At 38.7% G+C, this 26,253-nt stretch overlaps 1 protein-coding gene across 3 annotated transcripts in view; it reads left to right on the top strand.

Annotated features, from left to right (window-relative positions):
• LOC131067212 (cell division control protein 48) overlaps window positions 1–26,253 on the top strand; it is a 332,369-nt gene that overhangs the window by 220,946 nt on the left and 85,170 nt on the right. For all 3 annotated transcript variants that reach the window (XM_058002161.2, XM_058002160.2, XM_058002162.2), the window contains one exon: window positions 14,106–14,138. In XM_058002161.2, the coding sequence (XP_057858144.2) occupies window positions 14,106–14,138 (33 nt within the window). The remainder of the gene's footprint in view (window positions 1–14,105; window positions 14,139–26,253) is intronic.

The raw sequence follows: 26,253 nt of genomic DNA, 5'->3' as shown, positions 1-26,253 counted from the left end.
GGTTGTCCTACTTCACCCACACCTTAATAAACCCCCACCTAAAATCTTATATGTTCCTTGCCAATTGTTTCATGTTCACTTTCATTGCTATTGCTCATTTTGTTTTGTCTTATGAAAAAATGGAGTTCACCTTGCAAGTGCAAAATGAAAATGGATTAAAAAGGAAAAAAGAAAAAATAACTTTGAAACTTAGGGAAGAAAAAACTAATAGTAGCAATGCTTACCTTTACAATTCTTCACCTTAAGTCCTCCATTGATGCTACTGCCCACACACTACCATTAATCAATAATTTCAAACATGAACTGAACTTTAATTGTAATTGTTTTCAATCTCCCTCAACTTCAACTGACTTCAACTTGATGCCACTCATTGGGATGAAAAATTCGATTCAAATGAATAAGGGAGATGTGTCAAAAAGTGTGACTGTGGTGTGGGGGATTTTTATTTTTTATTCAAACTAGGTGAATTTTAATTTCTTTGGCTTTTAGATGGTGGGGCCAGCCAGCCATACTATATGTTTATGTGGCATTTCTTGTCCCTTTCAGAGAGATTTCTGAGGAGAGGAGAGGATTAGGGGATGGTAGGGAAATGTTTCCAAGGAGTCCTTTCATCCTTAGAATTTCCTTGGTATAGGGAGTCAAGCAATAGGTCCCCATGTACCCTGGGTTATTCTTTGTGTTTTCTTTATTTTATTTTTGATTTATCGATTAAATCCAAACTAAATGATTAGATCAAGCTTTGAATTAATGTTGTGTTGGTTGAAAATTTTGTACACTTGGGGAAATATACAAAATTGTGGTTTCAACTACAGCACATGAGTAAAAACTCTCCTAATTAAGGGAAGGCTCCCCCTATCTAACTACAACTTGGAAAATAAAATGGGATGGGACAGCAATCTTTCTTCTTTCTTCAAGAAAGACAATATCCTTTTCTCTTCACAGAAAAGGATAGCGATTGAATATGAACAACAGTAACTACTTTCAAGTGAAATGAGAGAAAGGAAATGAAGTTTCCTGAAAGCGCAAAGACTTCCGTCACTTCCTTCGGGACGAGACAGCAATATCAAGCTCAAAGACTTGACTATTGGAAGTCCTATCTACCCTTTGCTATACTAAATTTTACAACAAATAAAAGACAGCAGCTCAAAGGCTGAAATGATTTATTCTTTTAACACAAAGACAAGAACTAATGCAAGCTCAAAGACTTGCTGCTATTTCTTATCAAACAGTAATTTTTCCTCAAGAATAGACGCAAGCTCAAAGACTTGCTGCTCCTTCAAGAGAGTTTCCTATTTTAGTTAATCTTCTCTACTTGCAGCTCAAAGACTTCAAATCAGATTGGACTAAGCTCCTTTAGAAATACTTTGCATAGAAGAAATAAAAAGATTCACACTCAAACATGTAGCTCAAAGACTCAAAACTTGAGTAATCCTTCTTTATTATTCTTCAAAAACTTTCAATCCACATACATAAGCTCAAAGACTTCTTGCTGTAAATTTGGCAAAGTTTTTGCTTGCTTTCCAAAAGATATATTTACAATGGACCTCTCAAGTATTTATAGAAGAGGAGCCTTGAGAAAAAGGTGGGAGGATCCTAACTAACTTGAGAGATTATCTCAACCACCAAGACTCATTCAATAAATAACTGAGACTTCATTAACTAACTAAGAGTTACTCTAACTAACTAAAACTTATTCCAACTACAGTCCTAATCGGACACAACTTGTAGTTGCCTTACATGTAATTACAAAAGTGCAAGTAATGTGTAACTTGCATTTTACAAAAATTACTTTTACATGTAACTTGTCAAAACAAAATTACATCTAAAGATTACAAAAGAGGGAAAATTCAACTAAGTGTTGAAAAACACTTCAGTTGTATTTTGTGAAGACACGAATCCTTGAAATTTTCGGATGCTCACTTGTAGTTCCTCGGGATTCGGTTCATGGGTGTTCTTGGTAACAACCATAGTCTTCACAATAGTGTTGTGACATCGGAGGAGCGCGGAATTGTCTTTATCCAGGGTAGACTGGATCTCATGCAAAAAGGCTTGGTGTTTCATCAATGCTTGAATTGAAGCTGCCGAGAATTGTTCTCTCCTCCATTCATTATGAATCCTCATCTGTAAATCAGCAAGAACCTCTTCTTCTGGAATCAGCTCTCCATCCTGACTTACTATATTGCAAGAGGCCCTTTCACAATGTGAGACAATACCTCGATAGACTTCATCCCGGAATCTCCTTGCATCACTGATCTCCTCAATGAGGGATTTAAGAACAAAAGTCTTGTTTTCCATGAGTTCTTCAAATTCCAAGTACATGACCCTGGAAGAGATGATGGCGTGCTCCTGCAAAATACTCAGCTGTTGTTGGGGCATAGTATGCCAGATTGCCAGACTTTTCTCAACACTTTCCAGATTCTTTTTGAAAGTGTTAGAAGTCTGATCCAATTTCTCCTCAATAGTTTCCAACTTAGACATTATTTGAAAAATGTCCTTTACTACTTGTACACATTGATCATGAAGCTGATCAACCCAGGAATCTAGTGCTTGTACTTTCTGAGCAGCCCTTTCCACTCCACGAATCGATTCTTGGGAACCAGAAGAACCTATGGAGTTACTCCCTTCAGCAGCAGGTTTTGTGATTTTATGAATGGCTGCCATAAGCTGTCGGTTTTCCTCTTCTAGCTTGTCTTTCTTTGCAAGAAGATCGTCACACCTTTGCACCAGTGAAGCAACAGAAAACTGAGCATCATGTTTAATGACCTCATGTGTTTGCTTGCCCAATTCTATCCTTGTAACCTTATAATCAGTAGCTGACATTTCATCAAGTGGCTTATCTGCAATAGGTTCCACAATTTCAGCTACTTTCATTTTGTTGCTATCAACAGTTACCCTAGAGATAGTCTTGGCGTTCTTAGCAACTTTGGATCTAGACTGTTTGAGTTGCTGGTAGTCAAAGGCATCAGGTGAGATCTCTTGCTTCTTCCTTTTCGGGGTGAAAGAGCTAAGCCATGGAGGCAAAGTCATGAACTCACTTCCAGTAGCAGCCGTAGGCAAAGGAGAAGCAGTTTCTGTTTGAATTACCGTGGTCACCCTGGGAGGAATATCTGTTTGGACAGCGACCACGGTTTGCTCAGTTACCAATGAACATGAAGATTGCGTCATGAATTCTTCAAAACCAAAAGTGGAAGTATCAATTTCTGATAACTGAATGCAAGTGGGATTATCTTCAGGAACTTTCAACGCACTTTCTTGTTGTCGATCAGGAGAAGGCTCATATGCTGATGTTTACCTCACTGGGTAAACAGGAAGAATACAGAAACTGAACAGCAATGCACAATGCAATTACAAAGGAAGTACCAGAATGAGCTTTTCATTAATGTCAAAAGATGTTCATATTATAATCTGTCGTCCATATTACATGTCCTCCAACACCTGGAGGTGGTACAATATATGACAGCTGAAGGGGTGCGACACAACTGTCGCGATTCCAACTACCTACCTGTCGGCTAACTAACTGACTGCCGTAACTCATTATTACCGACGACAACATAAACATAACAACATAACATAATGATTATTCCCGACAACATCATCCCCCCCAAGAAAAGAAGTCGACTCCGACGACTTAATACAAAATAGAGATGAACGGCAGGAACTACTGACGCCAGTCGGGCTTGGATCTTATACACTTGCTGCGTCCTTGCCTGAAAACCCCTTTCTGCTACCATCCGATGCTCAAGTGCGGATTTCACCAATATGGCTTCCTTGGCCATCACAGTCCTCCTGTGCCTAACCCAAACTTGTCTACAAAACACGTTTTTCAGTCTCAGCTTCCACCAGCTGCTACTCAATTGATATTGTCTCCTTAGCCAATTTGTCCTCAATAGCCACCCGTGCTTCTCTCCTGGGTACGTTGAACTAAGTCTCACGCGACTATTGCCTCCAACCTGGTGGTCAGCTCCTCCCGAGCACTCTGTGCATCCACCACGGCAACCTCACGTCCAACCGAGACATACTCCGAGTTCCTCAAAGCGTACCAGTCATGCCTGGAGGTGGCCACAATCCGCTGGCACAAATGCTAGGAGACACCTCAAACCCTCCATCATACTCCCTAAAGGCTGAAAACTGAACTGAATAACTCCCTGTTGTCGTACGACTGCGCGGACCTGCAATGCCTTCCCTCAAACTCTGTTTGTTCCCAACCTCCAAATCCGTCTCCCTCTACGGCTTATGGCTTCCCCGCCAATGCTTAGCTGCAGGCTTCTTTCTCACAAGATCGACAACCACAACACTTCCCGTGGTATTCTGTAGCTCAAAAATAAATTGGGGGTCTGGGGGCAACGCCCCTAGCGGGGTTTGGGGCAGCGCCCCCGCGGGGTCGAGGGGCAGCGCCCTTCGCGGGGTCCATGGCGCACTGCATTTCTGTGATATTTACAACCTTCAGAACCCCACGAAAGTCCATGGCGCACTGCATTTCTGTGATATTTCAAGATGCCAAAAACCCTTCTTTTCTACTCTGAATTTCTAGTGTCCTGGCTTCAAACTCCAGCAAATCATTTGAAATCTGGCCGCCGTCGTTTTTTTTTTTGGATCGGGTCGTGCGTTGCGTCTTCCTCCTCCTTTATCCCTTGCTGTGCGGCGTGGTGTCTCCTGCGTGCGGTGTCTCTTCCTTGCCTCGGCGGTGTGCGGCATTTTATATCCTTGCGCGGCCTACGGTGGCTTCCACCGCACGGTGGCTCCACCGTCGGTGGTCCCACCGCACGATGGTGCCACCGTCGGTGGTCCCACCGCACGGTGGCTCCACCGTCGGTGGTTCCACCACACGGTGGTTCCATCGTGCGGTGATGCCGCCTTTGGTGGGCCCACCGTACGGTGGCCACTTTTTTCTTTTTCTTTTTTGACCGTACGGTCACCTGTCATACGACCGTACATTTTTTATGTTTTTTTGAAGTTGTCTAGAGAGTCTTCGGCTCAGGTCCCATGTCTCTGGGATCGCCCTTCATCCTTCTCGGTTTGCCTCGCCCGAGAGTCTCCCGTTTTGGTCCTATGCCTGGCGAGTCGCCTGCTCGGCCTCTCGGGTCCCCTACGCGCTTCTTGTGGTAGGGTTTCAATTTGAACCTATTGGTGGCAAGTTTATTTTCCATGGCCATCCGAAGACCTGGAACCACAAATTCTACAGGGGCCACAGTCTCCTTCCCGTACATAAGAAGAAGGATAATAAAGAGTTTGAAGACTGCGGTCTTCCATACAAGGTTCCAATCATTGCCAACACTCTTCGGATTATCTACGTCGCCAGGGTTTGGGGCGTCTCCCTTCCAATATTCTTTGTATTCCGGCAGGTACACCTCTGTTGGTTGCTCTGGTTCCTCTACTTCTAGCCTGTAGCTTTGGAACATTTCGTAATCCTCCATTTGCCAGTGGAAGAGCCCGTTAGTCGAGCATACCTCATCTTCAGAACATCCCTCCAATTCTAGCACCCCTTCACTGTTCGGCTCCATCGCGTTCTTGCCCTTACTTTCATCGGGACCCCCTTCCCCTTTATTAGAGTCCTCTGAGTCCGAGTCGGAAGAGGCGAGTTCTTCGCCGACATCTTGGGTGTGTAGGTCAATGGTATATTTCCGCCCTCCCTTCTCCACGGAAAGTGTATTTTTCTTCCAGTTGTGGTTTACCCTCGCGTTGATCAACCACACTCTCCCCAGGATGGCGTCATAGCCTTTCTTTTTCGAGGGAATGACCACGAAATCTAACAAGAATGGTTGCGTACCAATTGTCACTTGCTGGGCCATCAACAAGCCGAGTGGCTTAATGCCGTGTTGGTCTGCTCCCACCAGGTTGAATGTGGGTGGCCACAAGGTGGGCTTCCCCAGCCGCTTCCATGTTTCTTCTGGTAGTACATTCACCCCAGATCCACCATCCACAATGGTGTCCTTCAGAATGGTCCCACGGATACCCATTTCTACCACAGCTGGGTGTCTACCACTGCTCACGGCTAGTAACATCGGGTTAGTCGAAGGGCTGACGGAAACGTCCACCTGTGGTGTACTCTTCGTAGCGGTGGCGGGAACCCCTACCTGTGGTGCACTCAACGATGCAGTGGCGGGAACCCCTACCTGTGGTGTACTCGATAATGCGGTGCTTTGCACATTGGTGAGGATGGCAGTCCTCAATTGTGGCATAGAGTCTAGAAGGTCTTTTACCTTTATCGGCACCTCCATCTGCAATATTTGCCCAATGATGTTATTTTCCGCTTCCGTACGGAATGATGTACTCGCCACCTCGTTGTCCTGTCGTTCGGTCATCATCTCACGTTCAATATTGGCCTTTGCCTCCCGTAATCTCTCCTCCGTACAGGGGTCGGGATAAGTGGCTTTTTTCATCTGGGCGCGGGTGATTGCCAGTACTTCTTTCTCACCAGTCTTCTCAGCCTTCTCAATGTTGAGGAGATTAACCCCTGCCTGCAGGCAATTTGCGTCCTCATGGTCGCCTGGCCCACACCAACGGCAGAGGTGTTGAGGGGTGGCTTCCTTCGTGCAATCACGGGCGAAGTGCCCCCACTGATTACAGGCCCTACATTGGATAATTGGCCGGCCCTTGGCATCATACTGGATACGGCTTCCGTTATTGTTATTGTTGCTATTCCTTCCGCCGCCGCGTCTGTTGTCCCGGTATCCTCCAGATGATGCCATTGTGTTAGTATGTTGGCCAATACCCACTGGTGCGGATGTTGTGGCCTGCTCCGTGAACAGCACCTGGTTCATTTGCGCACTTCGGGTTTTCATGTTGTATGGGCACTCCCTGGTGGAGTGTCCCATCACTTGGCAAATCTCGCAGAATGCCTTCTTTTGGCAAGTACCCTTTGTGTGACCTTCCTCTTTGCACTCAGTGCACCATATGCCCCCTTCGTTCCGACCAGTGTTTCTCATTATTTTGAATTCCTTTCTCATTCGCTCCATGTCTTTCTAGAGCGCTTGCACCCGTTTGCCAGCCTCGTCATCGCTGCTGCTTTCCTGTGAAGAGTCATCATCCTCGGATGAGGATTTATTATTTTTCTTCTTCTTTGATGTTTTGTGTTCGCTCTCCAGGTCCATCGCCCTATTATAAGCGTCGTCATATGACGTCGGGGGTACAATTTTCATCTTCCTTCGTAGGGAGGATTTCAACCCTTCAACGAACCATCGTTTCTTCAATCCATCTACGGGTTGGCTTTCCATTTTACCCAAGAGTTCTTTCAGCCTCCGATTGTATGCCTGTACTGTCTCCCCGGTACCTTGTTTGGTACTGTATATCTCCGTTACAATTTCATTGTCATCACGGAGCAGCCGAAACTCCCCTGTGAATTCCTTCTGTAGATTGGCCCACGTGGCCACTTTTTGCTTGTCCACATCGGAGTACCAATCTATGGCAACTCCTCGTAACGTGGCTGGGAATTGCTGTACCCAGTCATCCTGGTCTGTTACTCCGTTGGTGGACCAAATGGTTTCACATGTACGGCAATGCCGTAAGGGGTCTTCCTTGCCCTCCCCTGTGAACTTTGGCAATTTTTGTTTACTCGCCATCCCACCGCTATGTCTCGCTCCTCTAATTCCTTGTGTGCTTGTACTTGGCGATCCTCCGCCTCCTGCAACTGAACCTCCACTCGTGGGTCCTCCGAAAAAAGTTCCTGACACCGAACCAAACAAATTGCCTCCCGTACGGTACCCTTGTGCTCCCTCGGCACCTTCGGTCGTATCGTCACCTTCCGGTGTCTCCCTCCTGTTGGTTGTCTCCCTCCAGTTGTCCTCTGAAATGGACAAATTTTTTAGCAAGTCTCTGGTAGCGTCGATCAGGTTTAGACTTCGCCTTGTTTGTTCCACCAACTCTTCGCGGCTTCTTACCCTATGGTGGTATTCTGGCGAACTGTAGAGTTCTCCTTCGGCACCCTCCGTGACTCCTTCTGGCAGCCCTACAACAGTGTAGTTCTCTCCGTCTATCTCTGCCTCCGCAACCTCCGTGACACCTCCTGGGTTCCCTTCGGGAAACCCCTCGGCCGGTCGTCCCTCGGCAAGCTGCCTTAGCCTACGCCTTCGTTCTATCTGCTGTCTGAGATTCAACGCAGTTTTTGCCACTTCCCATTCGTCACCCTGTATCTTTTTATTTTTGTCCTTATTTAGTCTATTGGGCATAAGTCACTTCCATACACAGCAAACACACGCCATGTACACAAAAAAACTTTTATTATTTTTATTTTTTTATTTTGCCTCTTGGCCACCATTTATATCAGCAGTTCAATTTCCCCTTCGCCTCTTGCCATCACGCTCTGCGTCCCACGATGATTGTTCCCTTTGCGTGTCGTTGGCCTCCGGGTTTACTTCACCAACGAGTGGGCCCATTGTGTCTGTGCGCCATCCGTGTCTTCCGTTCCCGAGTTCGTCTAGGCAACGGCGCCAAATGTTTACCTCACTGGGTAAACAGGAAGAATACAGAAACTGAACAGCAATGCACAATGCAATTACAAAGGAAGTACCAGAATGACCTTTTCATTAATGTCAAAACATGTTCATATTATAATCTGTCGTCCATATTACATGTCCTCCAACACCCGGAGGTGGTACAATATATGACAGCCGAAGGGGTGCGACACAACCGTCGCGACTCCAACTACCTACCCGTCGGCTAACTAACTGACCGCCGTAACTCATTATTACTGACGACAACATAAACATAACAACATAACATAATGATTATTCCCGACAACAGCTGAAATGGGAACTGCTTTCTGAGGAGACTCATCTACGAGCAAATCAGGAGGAGAAAGAGGCGTCTCAATGGAAACTGGAGGAATGACCTCGTGAGGCGAGTCTGAAACTGGAGACTTAGGAGCATCGTCAGATTGCTGCCCCTCTTTTGGATTATCCAGATCAATCCCCTGAACATGGAACTGTGATTTCTCCTTCCCACGAATAGTCATCTTCTCAGGAGGAAGCACTACTGCACGACTGACTCGTAACTTGATCCTTGTGCCTGAAGATGAAGCACCCTCCTTGTTATCAATCTGAATCTCAGACTTTCGTCCAAGAGGCCCCGTGGAATCATCTTCTTTACCAACCTTAATTTGATAAGTCTAACAGCATTACTTTTTAGCCATGTGTTAGTGTTGGCCAAGGTAGGCTGAAATCTGTCAAGGATGGAGACGCACTCCTTGTGTGACCATTGGATCAAAGGAAGTGGAGCTTCCTCAACCCTTCGTGAAGTGTATTCAGGATCAAGTATATGCCCGTCATCGATCATCCCTTGTGGGATATCCGCCAAGTTCAAGTCAACAATTTGCTCAAAAGTGAGCCTGCAGTAATCCATCTTCAGAACTTCGGCTTCTGTGCAGAGATCTACCCAGATGTCTTCAATGCGATGAACATGCACAAAGGATTTCTTGATCTTCTCCTTCATACCTCTATAATCAAAATCAGCTCTACGTTTGAACCTTTTAAGCTTGATTTCCTGCAATTCAGCCTCCATGGCCTTAGCCTTCACAGATGTGACAAGGGAGTATCAACCAATTTTCAATGGGTTTGTGCTAGAGATCCCCATTCCAACCTTGTGTCTAGCAGACTGAAAAGTATGAACAGCCATGATCTGTCTTCCCAACTCCATAAGAATTATCTTATCGGTTGGGTATCTTGGAAGCGTGTATGGCTGACCATCATAGCATCCAATCCTCATATAGGTGAAAGTAGGAAATTGCAGGAACAAACACCCATACTCAGACACCTTGACCCATGCCTCATCTGATACTCTTTTGTTTCTGAGATCCACGTCAAACTGACACATGAAATATCCGAAGAATGCATCTTGGACTCTTCTGAAATGCAGTCTGCTAGGTTTCAATGGCAACTGGTCATAATATTCCCAAACTGGTATAAGCGAGCGATCACCCTTGGTAGAAAGACTTGGAAAGTGTCTAAGTGACGCTGCTAAATATACCAAATAAGAATTTATGAAGAAGGTCATAGTGGTAGGAACTGCTGCAAGTTGTTCGCACAAGGCATCGCTGATGATTTCACCCCATGAAATGTGATGTGACTGCCGTATGAACATAATGAATTGATACATCCATGGCTCAAAGACATTAGAGTGCTCAAGGCCCATCATCCTACTGAGAAGAGTGATGGTGTCTCCTATCTCCCACTTGAAATCACAACGGTACAACTTTGCCCATCTTGAGAAGGAAGGACGTGGCTGTTGGATCCACCTATTGATGTGTCGCTTGCAATCTTTTTCCCTTTTCACATAATACTCTACTGCATTTTCTTTGGGGATTTCCATATAAACAGGTGCAGGAGGTATTTTAAAGACCTTCTCGATTGTATCCGCATCAAGACGAATTATAGCTTCACCATCATCATTTTTAATGACTCTTGACTCTTTGTCAAAATGATGGGCGCATGCAAGAACAAACTCAGGTTCTAGGGCAGCCACTGGGAAGGAAGATGCATGATGGATATGGCTGTCCAAGAGCCGCTGCAAGTTGTTATCTTGTGGATCTTCTACCCTGTTGATGAATTCTGCCATATCAACGTGTCCTATTTCCGTGTCCCTGATGCGATCCAAAGGAGAAGAAACTTGGGAAGGTGTAACCTCATTTTGGTATTTGTCATATTTGTATTTCATTTTCTTTGGAGTTGGAGATGCCAGCAAATCTGACATTGATTGTGAACCTAGAATGCTGTGATGAAGACTTAAAAGAGTTAAGGCAACATCATAGTCAACTGCAAATATCATTCTTCCTTCTTCAAATGAGTAAAACTTTGATTTCTGAATTTCACGGTTTTGTGAGAGGAAGAGGGGAGATATGTAAAAATGGGGAAAATCTTGACTTTTCACAAGTATACAAGTATACAAGTTGGAAAGGACATACATGCAATCGGGGTTTTAAAACCCGAATACAAGTACACTTGTAAATTCGAAAATGGAGAAATGGACGAAAAATGAGATTTTGACTTGCGAGAAATGATGGAAATGGAAAGTACGGATATGGGGAACATGAATGGATAGAAATGGGAATATCTAGGAAAGTCATTTTCATGAAAATGGGAAGAACTTTTCAACATGTAATCCGGTTTATAAAACCTGAATTTGCAAGGGAAGGGTATTTCATATTTTTCAAGCTTGGAATTTTAACCAAAAATGATTAAATTCCTTAACCGTAGGGGAAGAACAAGAATTTCCAGCGAACTTGTAATCAAGATTAAAAATCTCGAATACAAGTTAAGAGAGAATTTTGAGAAGAACAATGGAATTCAACAATTGCATTTCAAGGAGAAGATTTCTTTCACAAAAACCAAATTTTTTGGGGAAGAACATCACATACCAAAAAATGCAACTAATAACGAAAAATAAAGAAAACAAGAAAATAATAAAATGAAGAGAAGAAAGGAAGGAGAACATACCTTTCTTAAAAATGCAAAATGCTTATCCAATAATGCAACAATTCTTGAAATGAAGAAGCAAAACCGATGAAAAGGAGCAATCCGGAATATCAAACCCTTATCACGTTTTTTGTAAAAATGCCTCAAATATAGCAGCAATCTTAAACTTGGAGGACCAAAATGCCAATGAAAGTGTGCATCGAAGTTTATTAGAGCAAAACGCCTAAGGTAGAAGAAGAAGCAATGATCCAAATGATTGAAAACGCTGCCAAAGGGAGAAAACGTGGCCAAAGGGAATCACGTGGCCAAAGGGAATGAAATGGCCACCATTATAAACTCCAACGGCATCATCAAATGGTGCGAAAATCCTCTCACCCTCCATGCCTAAGTAGGAAAGGGCAAAACGATTTAGGAGTGTGCAAATTTATGAAGTAAAAAATGCCCAAAATGTGGGTTTAAAGAACCACGTTTTGCTGATTTAGCTCCAAAAACCAGTCAATATAACCTCCATTTGGCATGAAAGATGTTGATGATTGCATGAAAATAGGGTAGAAGCAAAAACGCCTTTCCTCCCTAAAAAATCTCCACAAAAAATTGCTTTGAAATCTTCAACAAATCGATTTTTCATGCAAATCAGGTTTTGGGAGACACATGACAAGTTCGAATTGCCCAAAATGAAGCAAATCGGGTTTTAGAGAGAAAATAACAAGTTTTATTTTCACTTTTTTCATTTACATGCCAAAATCGGGTTTTTTAAGACAAATAGCAAGTTTAATTTTTCACTTTTTCACTTATCAAGCCAAAATCGGGTTTTTTTTGGACAAATGACATGTTTAAAATTGTCAAAAATGCATTTGCAAGGTAAAATCAGGTTTTTTGGAGCAAACTGCAAGTTTAAAATACTTGTAAAAGGGAAATAAAATCCCTACAACAAGTTAGAAACACTTGCACATATGTAATGGGGATTTAAAATCCCTATTACATGCAAAAACCATTAAAGTAGGGGTTTTTTGACCAAAGTGCAAGTTTTATTACATGCAAAAACCATTAAAGTAGGGGTTTTTTGACCAAACTGCAAGTTTACTTGCAGTTGAGCCAAAAAATCCCTATTTTGACTAAAAATGACCAAAAAACAATAAAAAAGATAAAAACATCAAAGGGGAAACTTAAAATAAATTACAAGTGACATATTTAAAATAAAAGTGCACATGTAATTGATCAAAAATTCTCCTACAAAGACCATAACAATGAATATCATTAAAACTTGCAGTTTGAAGAAAATTCTCCACCTGCAGTCTGGGTTTTAAAACCCGAAATTGAAGGAAAGGCATAGCAAATGAACCCAGAATTGGACGAAATTCGAAACGTAGTTCGAGAATGAACTGAGGATTAAGCCAATCCAAGGATTAGTCGAAATTCTGCCTCGGGAAGCATGCCATAGAGTAAATTTTTTCATTTTTTAATAAAAATTTCACCGTAGTGGCCCTTTATTTTTGAAAACAAAAATGAGGACAACATGTTGTTTATTCCTCTAGCTCCATCTCCCCATGTGGCTGCATAAGTGTGGTTTTTGCTTAAATTTGAGCAGCTGGATATTCCCATGTATATTTTTAATTGTGAGAAAAATATAATTTGGAATCTTTCTCTAGTTTAATGGGGCAGCTACTTTTTAGGAATCGAAAATAAGCAGTGGAACAAAGGAGGGTCTGGAAATAAGTAGCAAATGCATATTGCCCAAAATGCTACATGGATCCACTAATTTTTTTCCCTCTCTTTTAACATTTGTCTCCAATTTTTTTTTTTAAATTTTAACTGCACAACTTGTTATTAATACTATTAATATAAATTTAAAATATTTGCTTAAAAATGATAAGCAGAAAAATTAAATATTCATAGAGCCACCAATACACAAATAATTCCTTAAAAAGTTGAGTAGAGGCTGCTAGCCAAAATAAGCTAAGCAGCTGAATGGGGACCTACCCTAACTGGTAGATTTGCATGCAAATAAGTTGTTTAGACCTTGAAATCTTGTGTCATCCAATATTGAAGTTGTTCCTTTCAGAATCTTGTTTGCATTAAACATGTGGTCGCTGATTTAGCCAATAGGAAGGTGCTGTTGTTATGCTTTTAGATTAGTTGCTTTCATTTGTAAGATCTAAAAGTATTGCTTTTCAGACAATTTGTTTCCAATCTCGTGCTCATATTTGAGGCAAAAAATTGTGTGGATAGTTATTTTATTCATGCAAAATGCCTAGATGAATGTTGTGTATAATGTGAATAACTATATATTTTATCTATAGCTTAGTGTCTGTGGTACTTCTAGATATGTGGGAATTTCCCCTTACAATTTGAAAAGAGGTTTTACTTAACAACTTTTTTCTAGTTTGAGTTGTCTCCAAAGAGAAATTGCAACACTTACAAGAATTGAAAAAGGGTGAATTTTTTAAATTAATCATAAATTAAACAACATGCTTAAACCTAGTTGACAATTTTGCTTTTACCACCCACAATCCTTATTTCCTGTATTTAATTTATCAGATATAGCAGTTAACACCTACCTTTTGTAACTTTATAATATTTTTTGTTTAGAACCATAACATTTAACTATTCATAATAGTTAACTATTTATTCAAACTAGTCATTTTTTGGAATAGCCTAGTTAATTTAAAAATTCTAATTTTATTGCACGTAATTTTGCAGGCAATTGGATATGAATTAGGTCGTCCTCTAAAAGTAAGTAAATTCTTTTCATTGGAGAATAGTCTAAAATTACAGAAAGACTTTGTCTTCCTTTTTTTATATTAGTTAATAGAAATTAGAAATTGCAAATTGGATTTTCATAGTTGAATATAAACAATTTGATTTACAGACATATTTATGCCTAATTAAACACAAGAAAGATGATTTTGTTTTTTTCATTACATGTAAAATTACATGGGCAAGCTAGTGATCTTCTTGGCATTAAATAGAATAGCCAACGAGAAAGCATTGTCCATTCTTTCTTTTATCTCTATATACTGCTATATTTGATAAATTAAATATAGGAAATAATAATACAAATAACCATGCATCCCAGATACAAGAGTAAAATATATCTTTATTCACACGTGAAATTATTACAAAGAAGAAGACTAGAGATGGTTGGCCAAGGATTACAATTGATCCGACTATATCCTACTACCTTCCTTGATGATACACAACATATTTGAAGGACCCAATGGTTGCCAAGAAGAACACAACCATCAACCAATCGACACATTAACTACCCAAGAGTGAAAACAAAGTTAATTTGGACAATTAATAAATTGTCGGATAACCAATATTATCAAACATAACAATGGGCATTTTATGCCAACTACATCATCCCCCCCCCGCAAAAGAAAAAGTCATCTTCCAAACAACAAGTATAGATCAAGTAATATTCAAAAAGACTAATGACAAGAGTGTAGACAATGACTTGGACTGGACAACCCCAACTTGTAGTGTACTTGCCAAATCAAATGGGGGTTTGGGGGCAATGCTCTCATCGGGGTCAAGGGGTAGTACCTGGTATAACCTCTCCATTGGGATCTAAGAAGGAATTTGAGAAGAAAAAATGAGGATTGAGGAAGTATCCTGCTGCATGGATGGGTTGGTGGAGTTGATTGTACCACCTCCTATCAATAATCTCCCATATGGGATCAAATTTGAGACAGTCCCCCTACTAATAATTTTTGATAGACTTGTTACCTATTTTTCACTTCTAGTTGAAAAATATTTTAAGATATGCTTGTTTTTACAAAATGGAACAAGTACATATTACTACTGCTATATTGCATTCCAACTGCATTAAGGAAAAATGAACTAAAGATTACATTTTAATACTTCTAGTTTGTAACAGCAAAAGAGAGAGACATCTCATCTAAAAAAGGAAGTATTTTTATTGATATTCAAACATGCGTCCCACACAAAGAGCCGTGAGACTAGCATGTATTACACGAGTACAAAATAAAGAGAGCATGTTGAGAGTGGAACCAGTCATTGCCTGAATGACTGGAACGGTTAGAGTAGCCTTGATGTTGTCTTTGTCTTGCTGCTTCGTCCTTGTTTGCATCTGCCTTCCTTTTGGTATCTGCAAAGGAGTTAAATATGCAATGGGTTAGAACATTTTGTTCTAAGCAATGGCTGATAACATTCCTAACATGTATACTAACGCATGCATGTATATATAGTCCCTACATGCATCAGGTGCATATAGTCAGCATCACAGAAGATCTCAGGAAGAGCAAATATCAGATCGAAAGAAAATCATCATACATGCATATTATTTCTAACATGTTTGCTTCATGTGCAGGACTAGGAAAAGGTAGCTTGCTGGTCATAAACTTCACAAATGAGTGGGGGTAAATGAGGCTCCCACAAGGGTTGAGCCCAGCTCATATAAATTCAACAAAGGCACGCAGTCATATCTCAAAAAATGATGCAGACAAGAATCAAAATAGGTATGAACAGCAATATGAGTGGTTCTGTATTTAAAGGCTAAAAGCATTATGGCAGTTGACAACTGCAAAGGGAATTTCATGATTGTAATAACTCCTATGTAAGACGGGCTCTTCAAACATCAAGATAAAATGGATTCCTTTGTTAAGAGGTTAAGGCAATCATCATAATGCAGTCATAATACCTTTCATTTATTGTTGCATGATAAATTTTAAGAGTTACATCAAGACCAAATGGACAGATGCAAATAAAATCAAGCATTCACAACCGACAAAGACAATTATTTTCAAAGACTGCATGTGCAGCACATATTATTACACAATAGCAAGGTCTCAAGCAACCAAGTTATATCAAGATCAAATAAGAGAAAGAGCAGTAAATGAGCCAGTTGCTGTTATATACAATAGATGCAAAGATTGCAGGAGTTGAAGAGTCATCAACAGTGAATGAAGAGCTGGGAGCAACAATGAAGAATTTAAAAAAAATACAGTCATTCGACAATGACAAAATACATCCACAATGATTCTAAGAAGCGGGAAGCAATCATATCGCAATTACAGCAGTAAAGGAGCAAAATATACAGCCAACAAATCGTAAAAGTTCAGTCAATTAGAGCGTCTATTAGAAAGATCAAAATCTGATGTAATGTTAGGGCAGTAAATGGCGCTTGGTCTGCTGCAAATAAAGGGTGATTAAGACATGTGAGAGTTCAGGAGCTCAAACACATTAAGACAGAGATGGTTGGGAGGTGATATAAAGGAATCGGGGGATAATTTGAAGACATTTTCTGCAATCTCAATGGTTTCAATCAAAGACAAATACTGATATAATGATCTCTCAAAGGAATCACCCAAAAACCCCATGGCAGTTCAGCTATTGTTTGCAAATATTTTTCAAAAAATCGAAAATATCTTCCAGTCATGAAGGAAATTATTTTCTAAGAATTGACTTTCAAAATCGGCCATATGAAGGAGAAAATTTGTGCTACAAAAAATCAAAATAGAACCATCATGACAGCACATCGCGCATTTTTCAGTCATAAATCAATAATGGCAAAGAGGTGTTGCTTACCACGATACCCTGAAACTGAAAGTCTGTGGGTTTTCCTTCAAGAAACCCAATAAACTCGCGAAAAATCACGCCTAGCATAGCAGATCAGACATGGCGGCTAGAGAAGAAACCCAGTAAACTCGCGAAAAATCATGCCCAACACAGCGGATCAGACATGGTGGCTAGAGAAGAGACCCAGTAAACTCGCTAAAAATCACGCCCAGCACAACGGATCAGACATGTCGGCTAGAGGATGATGCCTAAACTCGCGAAAAATCATGCCCAGCGACAGGAGTGTGCAGAATATTGCATATGCCCTTCATTTTTTTTCCAGTTCAAACCCTAACATGGCGGCGCCCAGAGGTTTCCGCAGCAGCAAGGAATGAAAATATCGCATGAGGAGAAGAAATGACTTTTAGGTTTTTCATTTTTCCTAAATATGCATCGATGGCCTAAGGCATTTGTTTTGCCTTATCTCTTTTAGTTTTATTTCCTCTCAAACAGCCTCGTGGAAATGCCTAAAGGGATGGTATTATTCCCCTTTACATCTTTATTAAATGATTATGTTAATATCACTTAATAATTATTTTGTAATACTCATATTTATTAAGTGATATTAACATAATCTCTTAATAAATATGTTTGAATATGTCCATTAGAGTTTTAGGCATGGTTTGTAAAAAGAAAAATAATTCATTAAAGTATTTTAAAACTATTTACTTAAATAAATATTTGTTTTATTTCATTTTTATATTAAAGGTCATCAAAATTAATAAATGTAGTAAGTTAAATATTTATTTAAAGTGATTAATTTAAAAACACTTTATTAAATATATTTTCTTATTACATTTATTGATTTAATAAATAGAAATAATAATATTACTTATTAAAGTGATTTACATTATTTAATCACTTTAAATAAATAACATTATTATCTTAATTTTATTAAATTGTGACTTTAAATATTAAAAAGGAAATTAAACAAATATTAAATTAAGTAATAGATTTTAAAATCACTTTATAAGATTATTTTTCATTTTTATTTGATAAAGTCAAAAGGGAGATATTTTTTGCATTAATGAGGGCTTGCAAGCCTGTCAGTGATATTTTGGGGCCATTTATGGTGCTTTTAAGAGCTTTTATGGTTGCAGCATGGGTTGGCTTGACTTTTGACCCAGCGTTTCCCCTTTCAAACCTGTTTCAGTTCTTTTGAAGGTGGGTTTTTGTTTCTGCTCGCCCAAGAGGAGGTGGATTATATTATTCATTATTTGCTTTTTGGAAAGCATATATACTACCTTCCTTCTTCATTGTAAGGGTTCTTGATCATTCATCTTTTGGCAGACTGTAATTTCTGAGATCATTCTGCAAAAAGGGAATGTTTTTGTAACACTTTTTCAAGAGCAAGAGAGCATTGTAACAACTTTGAGCAATAATAAGCAGTCCATGCCTTACCATATTCTTTTGTTATAATGAGTACTTGGTGTTTATGCAGTTTTTTGTGACATTCTTGTCCTTTAAACTGTGTTTTCATGTGGGTATCTTATGCAGGAGCGTAATTATTTGCAGGTTATAAGTTGTGAGTGAAATAATAGTCTTAGGTTGTGAGAAGTGTTTTTCTCCTCTAAGGACTATGATTTTAGCCTTCTTATAAATTATTTATGCAAGGGTTATGATTTACTAGGTTGTGCAGGTGAGTATTATTGCCGTCATACTGTTTGTTGTTTGTTGTTTCCTTCCCAAGACACTCAGTTTGGTGCATCACCTGTTAGGCAGTAGGTTCATCTTTCATGTTTTCCTTCTCTTTTCCCAACAAAATCATTAGGATAGTCAGAATTAGGTGATAACCAGTTAATAACCAGCTTTCTCTAGAGGTTCACTCCAAGTTTTAGGCAACCCACAGGCCTAGGAGAGTTCCCATGTGTCACAAGTTTGTTGAGTTAAGAGCTTAGCAAACAGGGGTGCAAGCTTTAGTGATAACAAGACTTGTTGGCCCTATTCATGGCCTCATAAAGATACCTCATTGGGGTTTGTTCCCCATCTACCAAGCAAATAACTCTAACCAAGGGCTCTAACACCTATAGTTTTAAAATACAAAAAGAATAATCATTAAAGTTACAAATTTATAATGAAAGACTTGAATTAAAAAAAAATGAATATTCAAATTTGAATTTAAATTTGAAATTTTGAAGTTACCTTCACAATCTTTGTAGCTCTTTGTGCAAATAGGTTGTCGAGGATGATGCATGCAACACTGTCTCCTTCAAGCTTCTTTGAATAAGTTGAGTCTAGCCATGTTTGACTCACAAACATTTGTTTCTAAGTTGTTAATGAACCAAGAATGCTTTGCAACGTTAAGAAAATCGTTGCAAACCTTGTGCACTTGATCTTACCAACTCTTTCCCTTGGATATGCTCTCTCATCAAGTGAATAACCCAAGGGTGATTGTGGATATGTTTTGTGATCCTCCTTGCATCCTCTACAATTGGTGTCACCCAATCAAATTTGTCTGTGCTCCAAAAAAAGGTCAAGCACATGTGTTGCACAAGGTGTCCACAAACATGTCTTGTGTTTCCCTTGGAGGATTCTACCAGTCGCCACATATGCTGTTGCATTATCAGTTATTATTTGCACCACATTTTCAATTCCCACCTCCATGACAACTTGCTCCAACATTAGAATGAAAGGTTCTACATTTTTTCACCGATTTCAAGACATTATTTTTGCAAGCTACCAAAAAATTAATGATGGTGTGGCTTTACTCATCTGTCTACCTATCAGAAAGAATATTGCAGCCCTATTTTTTCCATTCCCATCTTTGCTCGTCCACCACTTGTCTTGCCCTATCAGTTGCATTCATGAGCAATCTACAAGTACAAAGTGAAATTAAGTACATAAATTTAATTTTTAAACAAATAATAGCTTAAATTCAACATAAATTACTATAAATAAAAGAACATATATTTACTATAAATTTTAAAACTCAACATAAGTTATTAAAAAATTTAAATCAACTAAACTAACCTTCCATTCAAGTCTGTGCGAGAAAGCACCTTGTAGCCTTTTCCAGCAATTGTGGTAACCAAATTATGCCAATAAGAATTATCTAACACATTGAAAGGGATGTTAAAGTACCAAAAATTAGCACATGCAATGTATTTTAAAACTCAACAAAAGTTATCAAAATGTTTAAATCAACTGAACTAACCTCACTCAACTTTGTGCAAGAAGGCGACTTATAGCCTTTTCCCGCAACTGTCAATGTAGTAACCAAATTATGCAAATAAGGATTATCTGCCACATTGAAAGGGATGTTAAAGTATCAAAAATCAACATGTAATGTCTACATGCTCATGCACCTCCCTATTTGACCCAGTTGCCTCCAATGATGGTTGTGCTTCAGGTGTGTTTTTCGGCACAAAATAATTATGTATAGATGGTGGCACTAATGTTAGTGCTCTACTAGAAGTAGATGAAGTGGTGACTGAGGTGGTAGTGGATTTACGAATATTTTGGCCACGAAGAGAGCCTTCTATGCTAGGAAGTGCTTCTTCATTTGAATCAAGGTTGACTGGAGCACCTTGAGAAGTAGCTATTGATGTTGTCATGGATAGCATTGACCTCTCCCTCTGCAATTTTTTCTCTTCCGCAGCTGCATGTATGACATCATTTCTCTCTTTGTTTCCTCAATAGTCCCAAGACAACCCCTAGCATCATGTTTAGTGATGCCTACAAGGTGGTATTTGAGGTGGTTTATGCCTGCACGAAATGCTTTTTCACATTTAATGCAAAAATCTGACCCATGTTTCAATCCTTGATATGCATACTTCCAAGCAGAGTCTCTGGTTCCTTTAGGACAAGTGCCTACAAATGATGATGGTGGCATCGACATTGATGGGGTAGACCCTAAAGCTGAACCAAATGTAGAACCTTCTCTATCTGCCATTATAAATTAACCTACACATACAAAGTGAAAGCACAAGTTGTTCAATTTTAATACAAAAATTATCAAACTAACTAGATTAGTGTAAATAAATATAGATTAGTTGAAATTAGTAAAAATTTAATCTAATCCAAGATTCTAAACATTTTCTTCAAAAAAGGGATTCAAATTAAAAAAAAAATGGTAGGGTTTGAAAAAACTATGAAAACAATGAAAAAGTCAGAAAAAAAAATTGTCAAAAAATGGTGAATAATCTTGTTCTTTGGAATCTAAATCTGATTTAGAATACTTAGCTAATACATTGATGATTTTTTTTAAAACCTAGAAGCAACAAAAAATAAACTAATTTTTTCTTAAAAAAAAAGAAAAAAGAAAAAGAATATCAGAAAACCTACCTAGAAATCCAATTTGCTGTTGAAACTCACCAAAAACCTCTTCAAATCTTCAATCTTTGGTGAAAAATAGCTGCAAAAAGGCTGTTAGAAGGTCTGGGGGATTTTTGTTGGTTGGAGGGGCAAACACAAACAAGAAAAATAAAATGAAAATACCTTTTTGCCAGCCACAAGACTCTTATTTTTTGATGGCCAATTTTTTCTCACAGGCTTGCCAAGTTTTTGGAAAATCTTGGCGAGTTTTTAGCTGAAAAAATTGCAAAGCAGAAAAACTTGCTGAGTACCCTATGAGTATTTCTTCGATGGGCTAGATTGTAATGTCCCCACCTTGAAATAAAATAATAATGATAAAATTGAAATTGAATATATATATATCATACATAAATATATATATATAGAATAATAATATAAATAAATAAATAATAATAAAATATAATAATATTCATTAAGCGAATTAATTTGAAGACGATAGTGTATAATCGTAGAAACACAATAAATATCGATAGGGTAGAAGACTGAAGGAAGCTTTGGTGGGAGGATTATAATGCTTCTTAGGTCAATAGCGAACCATAAGAGCTCTGGAAAGAAAGAAAAAATGCCACACTAACTATGGAGCATGAATTTAGGGCCTTTATGGAACAAACTGCCCAAACCCTTCAAAACATAACAACAACCATAAGTAACCTTGGGCCAAGCCAAAGAAATGAAAGAGAGAAATCCCCAAGTCAATTAGAAGGCGATGATAGGACCACCCAAGAGTCTACCCATAGAACAAACATACACTCTTTTCTAATTAGGGAAGAACCATCTGAGGACAATAGAGGAGCTCATGTTCTAGGATTGAGGGAACTTGCTGCAGAATATGCAAGACTAGATCCTGAAATCAAGAGAAGTGTCCCTTTTTCTGAAATTTGCAAAGCTGACTCAAATAGAACCCATAAGGAAAGGAGGACACAACACAACCAGGAAATACAAAATAAGGTAGGGAAAATGACCATCCCCAATTTTGATGGGTCTGGAAAAATCACAGCTCACTCATGAATTCAGAAATTAGAGACCTATCTCACCCTTTTCCCATGAAAGAAAAAGATGCTATCACATTCGCCATTCTACATTTAGAAGGAGTAGCACATGAGTGGTGGCACCATGGCCTAGTCACACAAGACGATAAAAATATTAAGACCTATGATGTCTTCAAAGAGAAACTCATTGAGAGGTTTGATCACACCCATCCTCAAAAACACTTCAAAGAACAAAGAACTCACAAGAATAAAGCAAAGAGGAAGTCTCGAAGAATATATTTCAGAATTCGAGAGGCCAGTTGTTATGGTCCCCGGAATATCTGAAGACAGACTTATCTACCTATTCATAGAAGGGTTGAATGATGCAACCCAAGGGCTAGTAATCGCTTTTGAACCTCCTACTCTCTAAAAGGCAATTCTTAAGGCCACAAGGCTTGACTCTGCCCAAACAAAGGAAAGAAGTCACCACAAGAGAGTACCACCAAAAGATAGTCACTTTAAAGAAGAAGATGAACACAAGAAACCATATCTTTCTTACAATGACCGAGAGGAATTGAAGAAAAAGGGCCTTTTCTTTGATTGCAAAGATAAGTGGAGAGAAGGTCAAACCTACAGTCGGGATCAAGGAAGGACAATATAGGGAGAAAATGTTTTGTATGCCATGAACAATGGAATGCAGAGCATCAATGCCAAGCAAGAGATGAACTAAAGAAGAAGAGTCTTTGTTTCAAATGTAAAGAACCATGGAGTTATAACTATCAATGCAAAAGAGGACACATACATATGATAGAAGAAGGTTGTGATGGGGAAACATCTAGCAAGAGATCAAGTCATTCTTAGTGAATGTCAGGGGCATTCTTAAGTGAATGTCAGAGCCATTCTTAGTGAATGCCAGGGGCATTCTTAGTGAAAGCTAGGAGCATTCTTAGTGAGTGCTAGCAACATTCTTAATGAATGTTTGGGGCACTCTTAGCAAGTGCCAGGAGCATTCTTAGTGAGTGCTAAGGACATTCGTAGTGAATGTAGAGGATACTCTTAGTGAGTGTCAAGAACCTAACAATGTGTTCTCGTGTGTATGCTGCGTGTTTACATATGTTTGGTTTATGTTTTATGAGTATTCTCTGTGACTGTTTCATGTTTGATGTATCTTCAGCATGTTTATTCCATGTGTATTTCCAAAGCCACTTCATATTGAGAATCATTTTGAGCACTCCATGATCATTGCTTGAGGACAAGCAATCTTGGGTGGGGGAGACTGTAATGTCCCCACCTTGAAACACAATTTAATGATAAAATTGAAATTGAATATATATATATATCATACACACACACACATATATATATATAGAATAATAATATAAATAAATAAATAATAATAAAATATAATAATATTCATTAAGTGAATTAATTTGAAGACGATAGCGAATATATCGTAGAAACACAATAACTATTGATAGGGTAGAAGACTGAACCAAGCTTCGGTGGGAGGATTATAATGCTTCTTAGGTCGATAGCAAAATCCATCAGATTTTAATGGACAGTGACTAACATAGGTGTTACCTCGGAGATCATCCAAATTTGAGGAGTCTCTCATGGAGACGAATTTGTAAAAAAGATTCACAAAAGACCAAACAATCTTTACAAGTCAAAACATCTATTGACTTTGAATAGCGATTAGTATAAGTAAGATTATATGTGACAGCGATAAAGGAAGACGACGATTATCTGGTGGTAATGCAGACGATGTTATATCTTCCACAATAATATCTCCATATGGTAATATGATTCGGATGCTAGACTTTGAGGCGACTTAATGTTTCGAGCCTTCTAAGCACATAAACTTCTGTTACTTCCGTTGATGGAGTAAAAGAGTACAGCGCCAACGAAGGATGCATCTCTCCACCAAATGTGATAATATTTTAATGACATATTGGATCAAAGACCTCAAGACAACAAGTGACAAACTAGAACGCGAGGGACAAGCCAATTAGGAAGATGGACATGATCGTATGGGGTTCGGAATTAATCCATTAGAAATAGTGAAGACAGTGTTATCATCAGCGATTATTAGTCACATAACAAATGGAAGTCATCTATGGCTAGAAGAACTAAGTTAGATCGGGAACTAACTAAATAATTAGTTAATATTAGAAAAAAGGTGCGATATGGACTTAGGTTGCAACCCTTCATTCATGCATCTTCTTGACGTATTATAGGGACATCCACCGATCATTCCAAGGTATCGGACAATTCTATTTCTCATCCAGATTTGTATCGCTCTAATTAAGCAGCAGAAAAAATAATGCCAGAGAAAAGAAATCCAACAGCCCAAAGAAATTGAATTAAAAATAAAAGTAAATCCAGCTGCATCAAATATCTAACTCAAACATGTCAGTTATATTAGGTTTGAGACAACTAAACTTAAACATGAAAACAAGGACATAAGAATCCAGTTGGCCTAATCCCAAAATTGTAGAAACCGGGATTTTGCTTTCACCCTTTAGTAGTATTGTATCTTTATCTTTCTCTTTCCTAATGATAATAAGAGTTTGGCAGGGAATGATGTGCTTCTGAAAAATTAGAAGTTTTGGTATATTTACATAATAGTTGTGTAACTAATGTCCTCTATAGACAAGCAAATGCCCTAGTAATAATCATAGATGTTTTTAATCTCATACACATTTTTCTTTAGTACATTATATTTGATGTCCAAGATTTTTGTGAATAAGAAGTATTGGTTGTGTTACCTTTGTTGAAAATGTTGTCATTGATGTCAAGATCACTCTGTGGAGATTGATTAGAAAGATTGTTATTGATGTCAAAATGATTGAAATGATATATTTAAGTAACAATAAGACATGACTAGAGTTTCCGAGAAAATAGTAACTACAAGATTTGAAATCTTCATCCATGATGCTACAGCAATCTAAATAAGAGATGCAATGACTATTCTATGTTTCTAATGGCAGAGACTTGGAGTACATTGAAGATTTAAGTCTAAGAAATGAGGCATTAATTACCAATTTACAAGGCAGCGATCAAAGTGCAGAATTTGATTAGTAATTTGTTCTCAAAAGTATGATTGCTAATATAAAGAAGTTTGTTTAATGAATAAGTGAATAGGCCGTGATTATAGAAGACACGAAGGACAACAAAAAAGTTAAAATGAAGATTGTTTAGAGAACGGTGATCAATATAAATGATAGCCATTACAAATATAAGCAGCGACTCATTATCCGAGTGCGATTTATTAAGAGGTTGACAAGGTCGACTAAGACAGCGATTGATAAGAAAGCCTGACTATGCTTGTTATTTGTAGGTTGAGCATCGATTTAATTAAAGAAATACATAAAGCGGTGAACTGTTCATTAAGAACAAACAATCATGATGATTTTATCAAAGCCCTCAAGAACGGCGACTAAGAAGTCTTTTTTTTTAAAGACTTCTAAATCAACGAAGTATTAGAAACAGCTATTCTAATTGAAATGACAGAAATTAATTATGGATCAGTCAAAATAAGGTAGACAGCGATCAGAGGTTTACATAAACACTCATTACCATCAGTGATCTCTTATGAGCAATAATCGGTTTATTAAAAAGCAACATCATAAGAAGAGCAGCGAACTACATAGTAAATGCAGTGACTTCATATATAAGATAAATAAAATATGAACCGTACTTGATAAGCAATGATAAGGATCAGATTTGTTTGATCTTTAATTCTTCTATAGTTGGCGACTTTATGAAGAACAATAATTAAATGATATATTCCATTAGCAAGGATTCTGTATTACGAATAAGCAGCGACAGACATAAATAACTGATTAATAATGAGAAAAGGTGTGCTTCATTAGAGAATACAATAATACATTATACAAAGGCTAACTATGTATTGTAGCGACTACACTATTCAATAAGCTAATAGAATGTGCAGTGACTGGTATAAAGGTGGAAACTTCAAAAGA

This window comes from Cryptomeria japonica, chromosome 3 (assembly GCF_030272615.1).
Source record: "Cryptomeria japonica chromosome 3, Sugi_1.0, whole genome shotgun sequence".
Classification (NCBI taxonomy): domain Eukaryota; kingdom Viridiplantae; phylum Streptophyta; class Pinopsida; order Cupressales; family Cupressaceae; genus Cryptomeria; species Cryptomeria japonica.
Note: the sequence above shows the minus strand (reverse complement) of the source record. Positions and strands in the feature narration are given on the sequence as shown.